Raw genomic sequence first — 18,105 nt, forward strand, 5'->3', positions numbered from 1 at the left:
CCACCTTTATCTCTTCTGTTTACTAGGTTCTATGGAAGGTTTCATTTCAACAACCCAAAGTGGAGCTGGACATAAAGTTTGAAAGCAACTGAATCATACATCTCTAAATTTTCTTCCTGACTTGACATTGATTGGTTTTATTCGTTTCTCTTTCTATATTTACTGTTGATTATACACACAAAAAAGGAGCTCTGGTAGCACAGTGGTTACGAATCGGACTGCTAATCTCAAGGTCGGCAGTTTGAAACTACCAGCCACTCCACAGGAGAAAGATGAGGCTTTCTGCTCCCGTAAAGATTTATAGCCTCGGAAACCCTGTGCAGGGTCACTATGAGTCAGAACCAACTCCACAGTACTTAACAACAACAACAACAAATAAACAAAAAAGGAGACAGCAATTTCACACATTTCAAAAGTCATTTGAAGAGTCCTGCCCAGTTATGTGGTGGTTACAAATTGGACTACGAACCACAAGGTCAGTCAGCAGTTCAAAACTACCAGATGTTCTGTGGGAGAAAGATGAGGCTTTCTGCTCCTGTAAAGATTTACAGCCTCAAAAACCCTGTACAGGGTTACTATGAGTCGGAACTGACTCCACAGCACATAACCACCACCACCGCCCAATGGATGATGGGGTGGAGGGGTGGGAGCTGGCTTTCCTTTCCAGGTCATAAGGAAAACATTCTGCAATTTCATAACTAGCTCACTTTTTAAATTAAATTTTTTATTTTGAGATAATTGTAGATACAGATACAGTTGTAAGAAATAAAACACAGAAGCCCCTTGTACTCTTATCTCTCAAATGTAACATCTTGTATAACTATAGTGCCATGTCATGATCATGCAGTCAAGATACAGACTAATTCTCTCTCTACAAAGATTCTCTATGGTGCACTTTTATATCCATACCCAATTTCCTCTTACTCCCAACCATTTCTTAAACTCTGGCAACCACTAATCTGTTTTCATTTTTATGATTTTGTCATTTTAAGAAAGTTATATGGGCAGTACCCAGATTACAAATGAGTTCCCATCCTAAATCTGTCTTTAAGTTGAATTTGCACGCATGTCAACATGATTAGGTATGATTGGTATCTAATGTTAGCTAGTTCAAGGTTTGTTATAATATATTTGTTGTTGGAGTGAAGTGTTGTCAAGTCAATTCCGACCCATAGTGACCCTGTATAGGGTTTCCAAGGAGCAACTGGTAAGCTTGAACCACCAACCTTGCAGTTCAAATGGCTTTGCAGCTGGCGCATTAACCCACAGCGCCACACCAGGACTCCATAGTATAGTGTACCTTTTTATGAATAAATTGTTTAAGAAACACTTCTAGATATATGAAAACATCGTTAGCATAATGCGGTAATAATAATTCTTTGATGCATGTCAAAAAGTGGTACCCATTTGGAGTTTTTAATATAGTAGCATTATGGGGGTTGGTTCATAACTACTGGGGGTTATATATAAATGGGAAGTTTATAATTAGGGGCTGACTGCATAAATGGAAACACCAGTATGCAACCTTTGAGGATTAATTTTTTACAATCTGCATAATTCTCTGGACATTCACAAAGTTTGGCTATCTAGTCTTCCACAGTTTGATCATACACCCATTAAAGGTTATCTTGTTTCTAGCTCTCAGCTATTACAAATAAAACTTCTATAAGCATTCTTATACTCATTTGTATGTTACTATAAATGCTCATTTCTCTAGGATAAACACCCAGGAGTGTAATTTCTGCATTCCATTGCTGCATCAATGGACGCAAACACAGCTATGATTGTGAGGATGGTGCAGAACCAGGCCGCGCTTCTTTCTGCTGTACCTAGGATGGCTATAAGTCAGAACCGACTCAATGGCACCTAACACCAACATGGTAGTTGTATGTTTAGTTTTTTTAAGAAACTGCCAAACGATTTTCTAGAGGACCATACCATTTTTAGTCTCATCAGCAATATATGAGTGTTCCAGTGTCTCTCTAGATCCTCTTTATTGTTGTTGTTGTTGTTAAGTGCCTTAGAGTCAGTTCCGACTCATAGGGACCCTGTACAGAGTTTCTGAGGCTATAAATCTTTACAGGAGCAGAAAGCCTCCTCTTTCTCCTGTGGAACAGCTGGTAGTTTCGAACTGCTGACCTTGCGGTTCACAGCCCGATTCATAACCACTACGCTACCAGAGCTCCTTAGATCCTCTTTAGCATTTTTTTTTTTTTTTCATCCTGGTAGGTGTGTAGTAATATCTCGTTGTGATTTTAATTTGCATTTCTTTAATGGTTTATGAGAAGCCCCTGTGGTACTGACCTTGCTAACCTACAAGGTCAGTGGTTCAGACCTCCCAGCCACTCTGCAGAAGAAAGGTGAGGCTGTCCGCTTCTGCAAAGCTTGCAGTTGTGCAAACCCTAAGGAGCCGTTTTACTCAATGATTGCTTTGAGTCAGAATCAACTCCATGGCAGTGGGTTTGGGTTTTTTATTTGTTTGTTTTCTTTTAATGGCTAAGTATTGAATATCTTTTCTTGTACTTATTTATCATCTGTATATCCTTTTCAGTGAAATTTCTCTTGTATGTAGGGTTTCTGAAATCAGCTGGTAGATTTGAACTGCAGACCTTGTGGTTATTGTTGCTGTTGTTAAGTGCCATCAAGTTAATTCCAACTCATGGTGACTTTGTATAGGGTTACCAAGGAGAAGCTGGCGGGTTTAAACCGCCAACCTTGTGGTTCACAGTCCAGTGCTAATCCTACAGTGCCATACCAGGTTGTTGTTGTTAAGTGTAGTCAAATCAGCTCAACCCAGAGGGGCCCTGTATAGCGTTTCCTAGGAGCAACTGGTGAGCTTGGGCGGCCAGTCTTTTGATTCCGACCAACTTTGCAGTCCAGCACATTAACCCACAGCACCGCAACCCAGATTCCTCACACCAGGTTGCAGGGATGAAAGTCCTATTTGGCCTACAAGCTCCCTACTTGACCTACTCTGATGCCCCTTAGTGTCAGTATTTTGAGACGCTTTGCTTCTTCCCATCATAGTACATGTTTCCTCTGTCTCAATGACTCCATGCTATCCTGAGAACCCCTTTAGCTCTAGGTCCCTATATCATTTCTGGATATATATGTATGCATGCCAGGAAACTCAAGACTAAGCCTGGATCAGCAGGGTGTTGGGACACTTTATTAGAGCCTTTGCTGATGTGGATGGTGTTGGTATTGAACTGGAGTAGACTGCCTGAAAGATTTCCATTGTGCTAGGACTCCACGGTATAACAACAACAACAAGGATACCCTTATCCTGGCCCTTTGGCTAGAGAATGCAGACTTTTTGAGGGGCTTTCTTTTGCCTGTGCCTACTAGTTTTGGGGTTGCCAGTTTCTTCAGCTCAAAGTCTGACATATGCGAGGCAAAGAAAGCTCAGGGAACTTAACCAAGGATCTCTAGCTGATTTGACTTCTACCTTTCAGAGTCTTCTGATGTTTATTTTCTATACTATGCCAGGGTTCTATTTGTATTTAGTAGGAGGGATAGGAAAAAGTAGGTCTACTACATATTCCCGGAGTGGAAGTTTAGGCAGTCTATTGTTAAGCAAACAATGAATTATCAAGACTATCCATGGGATTTTTGTTTCCTTCATTTTCATGTCTGCACGTTCTAAGTTTTTATACAGTACACATCATTGTTTCAAGTAGTAAATATATTTTTAATTATTTAAAAGTAATTTAAATTCAAAACTATTTAAATTCAAAATTGCAAATGCAGCATCATAGTTTTCCTGGCTACCATGAACTCTTCTCATAAAGTTAGTGGGATAAGAATGACGTGACCCCAGTACATTACACTGATACGGTATCACCAGTGGCATTCTCCAAGAACCAGATTTTGAAGACTTTAATGGGCAAGATGTTGATGTAAGTGCTGTAGGATAAGCACTGGACTGCTAACTGCAAAATCAGCAGTTCAGACCCACCAGTTGCTCGGCAGGAGAAAGATGAGGCTTTCTGGTCCTGTAAAGATTTACAGGCACCGAAACCTAGACAGGGTCAAGGGAAAGGATCCAAGCAGGAGTGCACAAAGGGAGAAGTTGAGTTGTGATACACGCTGCACTGGGAGCTCTGGAGCTAGAATTGCTCTTTGGAATTGATCAGTCTTAATGTGGCTGCTCTGGTAGCGTAGTGGTTACGAATCAGGCTGCGAACCTCAAGGACAGCAGTTTGAAACTACCAGCTGTTCCGCGGAAGAAAGATTAGGCTTTCTGCTCCCGTAAAGATTTACAGCCTCGGAAACCCTGTACAGGATTGCTATGAGTCAGAACCGACTCCACGGCACATAACAACAACAACAATGTGGCTGCTCCGGAAAGACCATCACCTTGCGCGAGACAACCATCTTCGGCAGGCAATTTTGTAACTCACTGCTAGCTGAAGGCTGTCGGCAGCATCCCCAGCACCTGGGACCCCCTTTCGTTGAAGGAGTGTCTGGTGGTACAGTATTTCAAATGGAAGGTATTTTTCAAAACATCCTTCTTATTTCTGCATTTTAGATAACCTGGGCCTCAGATATAGAAAGTGACATAGGTTACATGTTAGCAACCCCTTCCCCAATATTTCTCCATACAGCAATCACAGTGACCTTTCCAGAGTGTAAATCTGATCAAGTCACTCCACTGCCAAAGTCTCGTTCCTGTGGCTTCCCAGTACTCTAAGGACAAAGGTCAGAATCCTTCACCTGGATCTCAGAGCCCCACACAGCTGTTCCTTGATGCCCTCTGTAATATACCTCTTACCACTCTTACCCCGCCAGCCATGAGAGCATGCCTTCAATATTTTGAGGCAGTTTGCTTCTTCCCACCACAACACAAAGTCCTGCTATCTTCACAAAGTCACATTAGCCATTTTCTCATTTTACTCTTGACCAGGATTCTCTTGCCACCTTTATGCATGTGCACTCAAGGAAAACTCAGACTTTAAGCTTGGGACATTGGTTAGTAATCAATCAACCATCTAGTCCTTCATTGCACTTATAACAGCAAAAATGGTACCATGTTGTCAAAAATATTGACCTTTATCTGATGGGGTGTATTGACTTGATGCCTCAATTGGTATTTCCCTCTGAAGGAAAAAGCCTGTTGTTTTAAAACATGTAGGTATTTATGTATCTATCTCTAGATGAACTACTGAAATTTAAAAGGAAATGCGGAGAAAGTGCATGGCAGAGCGTGGCATGGTGGGCAAGTCCCCACCTCCACCTGCCTTCAATGGTGTTTGTTTGAGATGCAAGTCTGCTTACTAACACCCTGCATGGTGGATAAACTAGGTTTATATTGATGACTCTTTGAGTGGGGCGGGTAGAATGGAGAGAGCATAAGGCAAGACAAGGAGAATAAAGGTAGTATCATGGCCTATAGAATCATGAGATTCATCTGTAAATTTTGGACTCCAGGTCAAGGGCTTTGAAAAAAGTTTCCCCTTGCCTCTATCCTTTGTTACATTTCCAGGTGGCTTCCCCCAAAACCACCTTAGAGCTTTGAGAACCTGCATGAGAAACACTATATGATTTTCCTAGTTGTGATGCTATAGGATAAGCACTGGACCGCAAGGTCAGTTTGAACCACAAGGTCAGTGGTTCAAATTCACCAGTCACTCCTTAGAAACCCTGTGGAGGTTCACTATGGGTCAGAACTGATTTGATGGCACTTAACAACAAAAACAGCAATCATAACAAAGGATCACAAAGTGGGTCAGTCACAGTCCTGCAGGCTGGTAGTCAAAATTAATGCATCCACTAGAGCCATGCTCTCTCTGGTCTCTTTGTTGTTGTTGTTAAGTGGCATCAAGACAGTTCTGACCCTTAGCCACCCTGTATAGCATTTCTGAGGAGTGTCTGGTGAACTTGAACCACCAACCTTACAGTTCAAACTGACTTTGCAGTCTAGTGCATTAATTCACAGCGCCACATCAGAAAGTCTCCAGTGGTGGTGGTGTGCCATGGAGTCAGTTTTGACTCATAGTGACCCTTGTACAGGGTTTCCGAGGCTGTAAATCTTTAAGGGAGCAGGAAGCCTCATCTTTCTCCTGGGAAACCACTGGTATCTTCGAACTGTTGACCGTGAAATTAGCAGCCTGATTCGTAGAAGGTATTTTCTTATCTCACCCACTTTTCGGAGCTCCAGGTGTTCCTTGGTTTATAGATGTAGCTTCATGTGGTCATCCTTCCCCCATGTCTCTTTTCTTTTATAATGACATCACTCAAATTGGATTAGGGCTCCCTCTACTCCATTATGACCTCATGTTAACTGATAAACATCTTCAAAGACCCTATTTCTAAACACGGTCACATTCAATATACCAAGGGCTGGGATGTCTACATATCTTTTAGGAGAGGCCTCAGTTCAGTCCATAACACTCTTCCTTCCCCTCTACATTTACCTGGTACTTCAAGAGTCAGTTCCAAGGACTTCCTGGTCAACAACAATGACTGGTCTTTGCATACCGGAAATCACAAGGTGGGATTTTTCAGCCACCCTGCAGAACATCCTGAGAAGGGCTGTCCTTGACAATCTGAAGACAGCAAAGTCCAGAGAACTCTGTTTATCACATCCTCTGAAGCTGCAGCTGGATCAAGTGAGTCTAGTTCTAAGTAGAGTGACCTTTGTCAGCACCTTCCTAGAGATTGATCAGTAGTTAACACCTACCCTGAAGGCTATTCTAGGAATGAAGAAAAACAGTTATACATCTCTTGAGAAATCTGTGCATCCAGGAAACCAGCAAAACTACTGCTGACTAACTGACCACCAATGAAGCAGAAAATAGCACATACTGGAAATAACATGCCTGGAGTGGTCAGTATGACCTGTGATAAACACAACACAACAAGAAGTTCCTAGAATTCCTCGGACCCCCTACTTTACGCCCAAGATCACTATCAGTCCTTTTCCTGGAGGAGGCAGATTTGAAGAACATGCCGTCCCTTACCCCCTCCATTAAACCTTGCTTGTTTTATCACACCTGTCTCTGAGCAATGAATTTTTCACAAGGCGAGCACCATTAGGCCATCAGTTTGCAGTAACACCTCCACATATATTTGATCTAAAGAGAAGGCCCCTATGTTTTACTTGAATCCCAACTTCTGTTCTAATAGGTGCCATTTTCATAGAGGACAGCAAACAAAGAATTCAAAGGGGGGGCAGTTGTCACCTGAGTTCATACCAACACAGAGTTCTCAGATCCTTTTTCTCAAATCCAACTTGTATCTGCTATTAAAAATTTACTTTCATAGACTCAATGAAAAATATCTTTTAAAACATTTATTATAAAAACAATGTATTGTTTTTATAATAAATGTATGTTTTATAATAACTGTTGTTGCAGACCGTGTAAGACTAGTCAGAGGTTCGAGGCCCTCTAGGGCCGAGTGTAACAAATGAGGCCACTGGCAGTTAATGGCAAATTGCTTTCATCTTAATATTCAGTTATATATATTAAATTAATACACGGAGCCTTTGAAAATCCACAGATAAATGTGATATTTTCCTAAAGCTAAGACTAAAGGTTGCAAGGTCAAGCCTTTCTCCAAAAGGATTAACTAAAAATATCTTAGCTACTTCTTGGTTCTTTGTTCTATAGACAAAGAACCCATCCTCCCTAATCCCTTTTCCAGGTGCAGCCCATTCACCTGGGCCTCTCCTGCAGAACTCTCACCTTCCCCCAACTAACCTCAGGGGCTATAGATATGTTAATTGGGCCTGAGAATCCAAGTTGCTGGCCTGAGATTCGAACCAGCAAAGTATGATGTAAAGTTACCTGAATGTCTGGAAAAGTACTGATGTTAGCTGTACCTTGCCTAAGTCCCTCCCAGCTTGGTGTGAAACTCCTCCCCTAAATAAAGCAGAGGCCCGGGCCTCCCCAAGTGTGCATTACTGGTTGGAAAGCATGCAGTAAAGATTGCAGGGCAGTGAGTTGCTGCCTGCAGAGGCCACGATGACTATACTCCCAAGCCTGCCCACCAGTGATGCATCCACCCTGGCTTTGGGGTGCCTCATTGTCTCCCTCCTTCTATTTGTCTGTGTATTCTTTTGCTATCCCTATCGCTGCTGGATCTCCCCTCCTCGTGAACCAAACACTCGTGACAACTATGTCGAGGGCAGACCCCGGCAAACTGTTTAAAATTTTTTAATCCTATTTCAAAATTTATATGATTTTTTAAAATTTTTTGTAATTATTTTCCACATCCATGCATAATTTGCATAATTGATTTATACCCAGTATTCTAGATTATTTTGTTGTTTCTCATTAATACCCCAATATGATTTCTGTGTTCTGAATGTTCTTTTTTATGTTATGTAAGATTATTTTATATTAAAATGGTTCAGGCTTAAATATTTGGCATGTATCATTTTTGGGTATATGTAAGAAGGACATATATATCTGAAATAAATTTGCTAAGCCATTTCTAAGCAAATGTGGCAATGACATCAGAGCTTTTGCAAGTTGTTTGCTAAATGTTGTTGCTATCAAGTGACCCTGTGAATCTTTAGGGGAGCAGAAAACCTTAACTCTCTCCTGAGGCTCAAACAGGTGAACTTCAGACTCACAGTCTAATACTTATCCTACAGAGCCACCAAGCTGGTTTACAGTAATTTAAAAATCCAACAACCTGATTTCAGAGATGTTAAAAATTTCAAAATAAACAAAAAATACTAATGCAGTCCCCTGGACAGACTTGTGCTTAAGAAACAGAACAATTCTCAATCTGTGGAAGCCCCTGTGTGTACCACCTCTTAGATAGTATCTCCTTTCTACCCCATATTTACTGGGAATTTTATCATTCCCTTGTTTTTTCTTTATGTATAGCAAATATATACCACAAGTATGTGTTTTTCTGAGTTGCTTTTATTCTGCAACATTATGTGAGAGCTTGCATTCATTTTCACTGTTGTGAAATATGCACTATATTCATATCACAATACATCAGCTCTCCTCTCTGATAAATATCTGGGCTGTTTCCAACGTTTTGCTAGTACAAATATTTTATTGTGAATTGAGTGAAAGTTTAGAGGACAGATCATCAGTTTTACATTCAACAAATCACATACTTTGTTTTATTACAATGATTATAATCTCCTCCATGTACCATCAGTCAACAGTATTTCTATTCATTTGACTCTTTTTTTTTTTTTTTTTAACACTCAGGCATATATAATAATTTACACCACCAAAGGGCATATTCTGCAAGTCTACCTCCTGGCTGCCAGCTCTCAGTCCCTCTCTTTGCATGAATCTATAGTCCTCAGCTGCTCCCTCTCTTTAGGTCCCCACCTCTGCCTCCATCTCTGGTGTCGCTGCTCCTCTGGATAAGGTCCCACATTGTGCTTGTGCTCTTCTCTCTTGATGGTCCTACAGTCCTCTGTTTCTGGACTGTAAGATTAACCAATCCAATTTTTTTACAAAATTCTACCTTTACAATTGTAACAGTCGCAATTAGTCAGGATAACAATTACTCACTATTGAATCATAAGAATCTTATCCCCATCTCTTTTCACCAGACCCATCTAGACAAGATGAAAACTACTCAGTGGGGACTCTATCTACCCCCACACACTCTTAAACCAAACTCCCTCTTGAAAACTTGTAAACCAGTCACTTCATGCCTTTATTGTCCCCTCATTTTAGGTAGCCAATGTCTAAGTTGGCTGTCCCTATTTACCCTGTATACAGAGGGGATAGCATTGATATTGCTGTGTACAAATAGTTTTACCATAAACATTCCCCTAGTTGTCTTCTTCTTGTAAAGTGCTGTAGAGTCAGTTCCAACTCATAGCAGCCCTGTTTAGGGTTCTGAGTGAGTGTGAACTGCCGACCTTGTGGTTCACAGGCCAGTGCTGATCCTGCAGCATGCCACACAAGAAGTCCCCTAGTTGTCTACTGGACTTGCTAAGATTAAACATTTCCCTATACAGGTGGCTGTGAGTCAGAATTGACTGGAGTTTACAACATAAAGGACCAGATAGTAAACATTTTAGACTTTGTGGCCTATTCAGTATCTCTGGCAATGACTCAACTCTGTTGTTTAGTGTGAAGCAGCTATAGAAAATACGTAAATGAATGGTATGACTATGTCATACTAAAACTATATTTATGAAAACAAGCTAGCTGAGCTAGGCTGTGGTCTGCCAATTCTTTGATGTAGATTAGACACGGGTCCAGTCCATGGGCTGACTCTCCCTGTTCCGGAACCTTCAGAGATCTATCTTTAGGGATCTCCAAGGGGAGGTGGGGTGGGGGGTGGGGAAGAAACAGATGGGGCAGTGCTGGTAGTGTTGAGATCCAAAGTCAGAAAGGGCACCTACATTGGCTCTGCTAAGCCCGGGGAGATGAGTCTCAGGCTGCGGCACAGCTGACATCACAGAAAGCACTGTGAGGTCACCACTAGGCTGTGGGACATTGATAATTAAACAAAACAAATATTTCATTCCGTATTATATGGCTTTATTATTTATTTAAACTGCATTATCAAAAGCTGGAATTGGCTTACTGAGAATAATTTCCCAAGCCTTGGTCTCCTTTGCAGCTTCCTGCTTTGGCTCCTACTTAATTGACTTTGGATTCGAAGATTATTGTCTCCATGGTCTCAGAAGTCATGGTACCTGTAATCTCCAGGTCCTGGCCACCCGGTGCTTTCTCCATCTTGGCCTCGATGTTGTGCCTCTCCACCGTCTTGGCCACAATGTCCACTCCTCTGTCATGGGATGTCATCACTGCTTTTGAAGCAGGAATGGCTCTCAGGCTCTTGAAGAATGAGCCAATCTTGCTGGATTTCTTACTTAGAGAAGCTGAGCTAGTTGCAGACCTGGTCTTCCCGAGTTTGTGAGTTGTTTTAGACTCTTTTGGGGTGGGACTGTGGCTAATGCTTTTGTGAGAGGAGGACCTACGTCCTTTTTCCTTTAGGGTGCTGTGACCTTTTTCTTTTTTATCCTCTTTGGTGTTTCTGTGGCGAGCTATGGACCGGTGGGAGGAAGATTTACGGGTTGATTTGTTCCTGCCTGACCTATGGTGATGGGAACTTTTCCTAGTAGGATTCTTGCCCTTCTTTGCTCTTCTTTCTTTTTTTTCCTTTCGGGCTTCAGTACTGGGTTGGGAGACCCTCTGGCTCCCATCCCGCTCACTCATGTAGCCTTCACTTTGCAAGGTTGAGACAAGGGGCGCTTTAGCACTTTCTGGAGCAGCCTTGTTGGTAGTTGCTACTCCTGCAAATACCACGCTCATGCTACTTTCTGGAGAGAGATTGGTAGCCACTGTTGAGATGGTGGAACTACCCTGAGTAGTTGTACTTGTGACACCAACCAGGACCGCGTTAACACCCTCTGAGGACACGTTGGCAGCACCCGCCATGGCCTTGCTAGCTCCACTTTCTCCTGGACCCTTGGCAACCACGCCTGCCAGAGCTGCATTTACCTGTCCTGGGCCTGAAGACTTGGTGATTGCAACACTCACTGTGCTTGCTTTACGACCTGCAGCTGCTGCCCCTGCTACTGCCGTCCCTGTTGCATGGCTTGATCCTGCCCCTGCTACTGTCGTCCCTGTTGCATGGCTTGCTCCTGCCCCTGCTACTGTCATCCCTGTTGCATGGCTTGCTCCTGCCCCTGCTACTGTTGCCTCTGTTGTATGGCCTGCTGCTGCCCCTGCTATTGTTGCTCCTTTGGCAGGCCATGGATGTTTCATGGCTGCAGAGGTTTTCGAAGGCATTGCATGGGAGGCTTGTTGGATTCCCTCTCCCCCAGCGTAAGCAGAAGACGTGGCTTCAGATACCTCGCGGAGCTTGTGCATTCTGACCTCATCATGATCCCCTTCTCCACATAGCTCTGTGGTCTGGGCCAGTATGAAAAGAAACAGATAAAATAGAGAAGACAGCAAATGAGACCGGAATTGAGCTGAGCAACTCAAGCACTGATCAATAGAAGACCCTTTGAGATCATCAAATTGAAGTTTCCATTTGATGTAAGAATCCTGTCTACAGCACCTCCTGTCAAATGGCCACTCAGTGTTGCTTAACAATGCCCAGGCCAGGGAAAGCATCAATTTAATTTCCCATTTTGATACACTTTTATTTTCATACTTACGCTTATATTTCTGCAAGACAATTTCTTAGAAGTGGGGTTGTTGAGATAAGGGATAGACACATCTTACATTTTGGAGGCTACTCCACAGGTTATGTTCATGCACAATTGTTGCTTGTGCACGTGAGTGTAATACTGATTTCCATTTAAACCAGCACATGGCAGGCATGGTTTGAATGAAAAGAGGACTTACTCATTGTTACAAGGGTTTCATAATAGATGAGTCCCCTGGGTTGGGATAGTTAAGTGTTCAGATTGAACAATCAAGATGCTGTAGAGTGGATGGCAGACCTGGGTATGAGACCAGAGCAACTGGCACCTAGGGGAATCTCTGAAATTCAGCTTCATGAAACATATTGGAGAAGCACTCAAAACCTCCTCAAAGTGGGAGGAAGTTCCTGAGTGGTGGCTCATTTGACCCTAAAAACCCCAAACCAAACCAACTGACCACAAGTCAATTGCAGCTTAGGTCACCCCACATGTTACAGAGTAGAACTGCCCCACAGGGTTTTCCTGGTTGGAACCTTTATGGCCTGTGGCTTTCCCTCCTGCTGCAGCTCATCAGGGCTCCACAGCTCTACGAGTGGGCTCCAACCAACCAACCCTTAGGTTAGTTGTTGTTAAGTGCCGTTGAGTTGGTTCCGACCCATAGTGACCCTATATAGGGTTTCCGAGGAGCAGCTGGTGAGCTTGAACCGCCAAACTTGCAGGTCAAACAGCTTTGCATCTGGCTCATTAACACACAGCACCACACCAGGAGTCCTATTTGAGGGCAAACCATTTGCATTATGCAGCGAGTTCTTTGGCACAGAGGTCTTCACAAATATTGCACATTTCTCAGCTGAGTCTCAACTTGCACCAAAGACTTTGTAGGACCAGCTTTTAGCTGCTCTCCCAAAGAACCCTGTTCTCATTCCCCACCCCACCCCTCTGAAAATGCTTACCGTGATGCTTTTGTTGTCTTCTGTCAAACACAGAGATGTGGTCATTAGATCCCCAGTTTGAAGGGTCGGGGTACTGGTATAACTCTCCACTGGTGGTCTCAGGAGATAAACTAATTTTTCCCAATAGCAGAAGAGGTCTTCTCGTGCGTCTGAAGAGGGACACAGCTGCAGGTAAAAAGTACGGCCAGTGGCAAGTTTTAAGCGCAGCTGCTGTTTCTCGCGGTCATGGATAGAGATCTTAACAAATTTCAAGGGAAGGAGCCTGGTGAGCTCTAAGGTCTTTGAGGCCTTGCGGCCTTTCCCCTTGATAGGTTGACCGTACCCATCCGGCTCTTGGTAGGCTTTGACTGGTCGGGCCAGCAGCATGACATCAGGCAGGGGAAGGATGGGGCTGGTGGATGCAATGCCCACAGTCACCATTCGGACACGGTTGTGTACATCAATCACCTCTCCTTTTTTGCTGATCTGTATAAAGTCGCTCTCAAACATTGGTGCATACTTGAAAATATCATACTCTCCTCCTTTGTACAGTTGTCGTTGCAAGTCCCCCATGGAGGTATTGAACACACCCATTGAACGGCAGCTGTGCGCGGTGTAATAAGGTAACACACATTCACCACTCATGGTCTCTTCTTTCAAGACAGTTCCGCCAGGCCAGCCACAAATCGTGTGCCCAAGAGAGAGGAGAGCAAAGGCCACTGCCCATCTCCCTCCAGGGCTTCTGCCTAAATCTCCTGGGACCACTGCATTTATCCCCCACTGTCCTTTGTGACATGTCACCATCACATAGCCCTTTGTCCAAACCTCCAAACAGGTGCCTCCTTAGGTCAGGGCTACTTGCTTCCCCCTAAGTGGACAGGAGGACCTTGTGCAAATGTAGGTGTAGTTTGGTTATTCTTTAAAATTAGTATGTTGGGATGTATACTTTATGAAATCACTATGCTTCTGTCAATGTCTGGTTTGTTTCCAATATTGTTGTAGTTACAGATGTAGCCATTCTGAAACTCATCTTCCTGAAAATTTTGCTGAATTACTTCCTGTGAATAAATTGCTGGAATTAAACTGTGTTCTTGCTAAGGGTGTCTAGAATGCTGTTCTTTATGTTCCCAGCGCATAGCACAGTGCTGGCAGGCATATAGATGTAACTAACGAATGGTTGAAAGCGGGGGTTCTACTATATATCAGAACCACCAGAACTGTGATTTCTAGGGTCTGGAGAATTTTCCCACCCATTTTCTCATTTGAGGGAGGCTCATGATAATAATAACTTTGAAGTATTATAAATCATTTTGAGGATTAGGATGCACCTGGCCTAAGCTATGGTATTCTCAATCACCTCATATGCTTATGAAAACTGGACAATGAATAAGAAAGACCTAGGAAAATCATTTGATTTGTGTTGGAGGAGAATATTAAAAACACCATGGACTGTCAAAAGAACAAACCAATCTTTGTTGGAAGAAGTACAACCAGAATGCTCCTTGGAAGCCATGATGGCCAGACTTGGTCTCTCATACTTCAGGAATATTGTCAAGAAGAACCGGTCCCTGGAGAAGGCTAACATGTTTGGTAAAGTGGAGGGTTGGAGAAAAAGAAGAAGACTCCCAATGAGATGGATTAACACAGTGGCGGCAGCAATGGACTCAGGCTGATTGTGAGGTTGGCGCTGAATTGGGCAGTGTTTCATTCTGTTGTGCATAGTGTCACGATCGTCGGTGCCAATTAGATGGCACCTAATAACAACAACAAGAATCAATACCTTTAAATGAGGGTGTTAGTGAAAAATGTTAAAATAACCATGGACTTCCATAAAAATGAGCATATGTATATTGGAAGAATAGAGGCAGAATGCTCCTTAGATGCAAGGTTATCAAGATTTTGTCTCACATATATTGGACATGTTATTAGAAAGAATTAGTACCTGGAGAAGTACTTCATGCCTGACAAAGTAGAAGGTCAGTGAAAGAGTTGAAGATCCTCAATGAAACAGATTGCCATCGTGACTGCAACAATGGATTCAGACACAGCATCAAGTGTGAGGAGTGTTTCATTATGTTGTACCTAGGGTCAGAGCTGACTCTACAGCACCTAACAACATCAACTTAAAAAAAAAGAAAAAAAGAAAAATGGAGTCTATCTCATAAAAGTAATCCTATGTTAAAGTGTTGAAGAGTAAAGATGTCAGCTTAAGGACTAAGGTGCGCCTGACCCGAGTTATTTTCAATAACCTCATATATATGCATGTGAAAGCTGGATAGTGAATAAGGAAGACCGTAGAAGAAGTGATGCATTTGAGTTATGGTGTTGGAGGAGAATATTAAAAGTGCCATGGGCTGCCAAAAGAACCAAGAGATCTGTGTTGGAAGAAGTGCAGCCAGAGAGCTCCTTGGAGGCCAGGATGGCCAGACATTGTCTCTCATACTTCAGACATATTGTCAGGAGGGACCAGTCGCTGGAGAAGGATATCATGTTTGGTAACATGGAGGGTCAGAGAAAAAGAGGAAGACCCCTATCAAGATGGATTGGCAGAGTAGCAGCATCAATGGGCTCAAGTATCGCAACAATTGTGAGGTTGGCCCAGGATTGGGCAGTGTTTCATTCTGTTGTGCATAGGGTCACTATGAGTCGGTACCGACTTGATGGCATCTAACAACAACAACAAAAATACTTAATTCTAGGTAGTGAAAGCACAAAATGCTGTATATGATATAGAATCTATGTAAGTATGCAAGATTATAGATGGCTGAAATGTAAACATTTCTCATGAGAAGACATTTTAAGTCAATTGTTTTGAAAAGCAAGGCAAGAGGGCAGCTATTTATAGCCCTTTCAAGCGCCAGGGAGGACATGATAAAGTAGGCAGGATGTGAGGGTGGGGAGATTTCCATACTGTACACAACATGTGCCTGCTGGGTAAATCCCCTGGCCTAAAGCACAAATCCACAGTACTTTTATGTTGATACTACTAAAGTGAGATGGTGAGCTGGCATGGCGTGGGATGAGCTGTAGCTAGCCGTAAGCACTTCAAGAAGTCAACCTGATTTCCGCTTTATCTTCTGGCAGTCAGAAAAGACCATTACTCCCAGACTATTCCCCTGAAAGCCAGTATGCAAATCACCTTGCCTTAGATTTCAAAAGAAAATGAAATGGTGTTCATAAAAGAAATTGTAACTTTTTTTATTTGTCAGGGTTTAAAACAACTAGCTTCATCGCTCTTCTCCTTCTTCTGTCTTTCTGTCCCTTTTTACTTCTGAGCAATCAATGTATTAAGCTCCACATACTCTGGGCCCTGAATTGATCCGCTCCTAACAGACTCATTCTCCCAGCCATGAGATATCTGACCTCAATTTATGTATTTATGCAATTAAATACAATAAACACAAAAAACATTAAACCAAACCCCACTACCATCAAGTCGATTCCAATGCATAGTGACTCTTTGGGACAAAGTAGAGATGCTCTCTGCGTTTCAGAAACTGAATTTTTACAGGAGTACAATGCCTCATCTTTGTCCTACTGAGTGGCTGGTGGGTTAGCAGCCCAAGCCTTAACCCACTATGCCACCAGGGCTCCTTAAACCAATAAAAGGTAACAATAAGGATAAATATGAAGAACAGACCATGTATATAATATAGACAGAACTGATCAAGGAACTGGGATAAAGTCATTATTACAATTAGATACTAAATTTAACTCTGAAGAAAAATAAATATTAACAATAATTACCTCTGGGTGTGAAATTAGAAATTGTTGTTGTTAACAAAGTGTGGTTGAGTTAGTTCTGACCCATCGTCACCCTGCATAGGGTTTCCGAAGAGCTGACCTTGTGGCTTGAGCCACCGACCTTGCAGTTCAAACCAACTTTGGAATCCTTCAATATTGCTATCTGTTGCCCAAAATCTTAACCTCTACATGTTAAAGAGGCAGGATTAGTGTGGGCTGTATGCTGAGGCACAGACTTACAAGAATCCCACCTTAACTCAAGTCACACCCTCACTCAAATACTCAAAGTCATACCTGTACTCAAGTCATCCTTAAGTCATATCCTTGCTTAGGTCATACTTTTTAAAAGGAGTCCTGCTGGGGTGCTGTGGGTTAATGCACTGGACTGCAAAGTAGGTTTGAACTACAAGATTGGCAGTTCAAGCTTACCAGTTACTCCTTGGAAACCCTACACAGGTTCGCTATGGGTAGGAACCGACTGGACATCACTTAACAATAACAACAGCAGAGATTGAAAGGATAGAGAAGTAATCAGAGAGGAGGGACCTGACCACCACCAAGAAAGAGCTGGGAGTGGAGCTCAGCTTGTGGACCTAGGGTCCCTGCACTGGAAACTTCCTGAATCCAGGGGAAGAGTGATGTCAAGACACATGGAGCTCTCCAAGGAATACCAGGTCCACAGATGTTGAAAGGAAGCAAGGACCCTCCTCCAAAGCTGACACTTTGAATTTGGACTGCTAGCCTTCTAAACTACGAAAGAATAAAGTTCTGTTATAGCACCACTAGTCAGCTAAGCAAAAGCTCTGGTAATGTAGTAGTTATGAGTCAGGCTGCCAACCCAAGGTCAGTAGTTGGAAACTAACAGCTGTTCCGTGGGAAAAAGATGAGGTTTTCTGCTCTCATAAAGATTTACAGCCTCAGAAACCCTATGCAGGATCACTATGAGTAGGAACCTTCTCCATAGCACACCACCACCACCACCACTACCACCAGTTAGCTAAGACACTCCTCCACTGGTTTATAATGAAGCAAATCTTGGACATCACATTATTTTATCAATAATTGCTTCAGTATGTTTCTACACAAACCAAGGACTCCTTTTTACATAATAGCATTATCCCATCTTAACCCCAATTGTCTCATAATGTCTTTATACAGTTGATTTGCTTAAATCTTGATCCAAATAAAGTCCTCATTTGCTTGATATGTTTCTTTTTTCTTTTTTTTTAATGTTTTATTGTGAGTTATATGATAGTTTACATGAGAGAACCTCAGTTCCATTTTCATTCCATCGTATATCATTACATTGCCATGGTTCCAATCCCCTCCATGCAT

General features: G+C 42.6%; 1 protein-coding gene across 1 annotated transcript; it reads right to left on the reverse strand.

The window, feature by feature from the left end:
* Positions 1 to 10,577: 10,577 nt before the first annotated feature.
* On the reverse strand, positions 10,578 to 13,671 carry FAM71B (family with sequence similarity 71, member B). The gene is made up of 3 exons (XM_006863957.1): positions 13,048 to 13,671; positions 11,736 to 11,855; positions 10,578 to 11,642 (listed from the first exon to the last, which is right to left on the reverse strand). The coding sequence occupies exons 1-3, from the start codon at positions 13,669 to 13,671 to the stop codon at positions 10,578 to 10,580; spliced, it is 1,809 nt and encodes a 602-aa protein (XP_006864019.1).
* Between the last annotated feature and the right edge of the window lie 4,434 nt (positions 13,672 to 18,105).

Source organism: Chrysochloris asiatica, unplaced genomic scaffold (assembly GCF_000296735.1).
Source record: "Chrysochloris asiatica unplaced genomic scaffold, ChrAsi1.0 scaffold00057, whole genome shotgun sequence".
Lineage (NCBI taxonomy): Eukaryota > Metazoa > Chordata > Mammalia > Afrosoricida > Chrysochloridae > Chrysochloris > Chrysochloris asiatica.

Excerpts from the sequence above, each read along its gene's own strand:
- FAM71B (XM_006863957.1), bottom strand. The coding sequence starts at position 13,671 with ATGAGTGGTGAATGTGTGTTACCTTATTACACCGCGCACAGCTGCCGT. Across the intron at positions 11,856-13,047 it reads AAGACAACAAAAGCATCACG|ACCACAGAGCTATGTGGAGA; the intron begins GTAAGCATTTTC and ends ATACTGGCCCAG. Across the intron at positions 11,643-11,735 it reads GAATCCAACAAGCCTCCCAT|GCAACAGTAGCAGGGGCAGG; the intron begins GCAATGCCTTCG and ends CATACAACAGAG.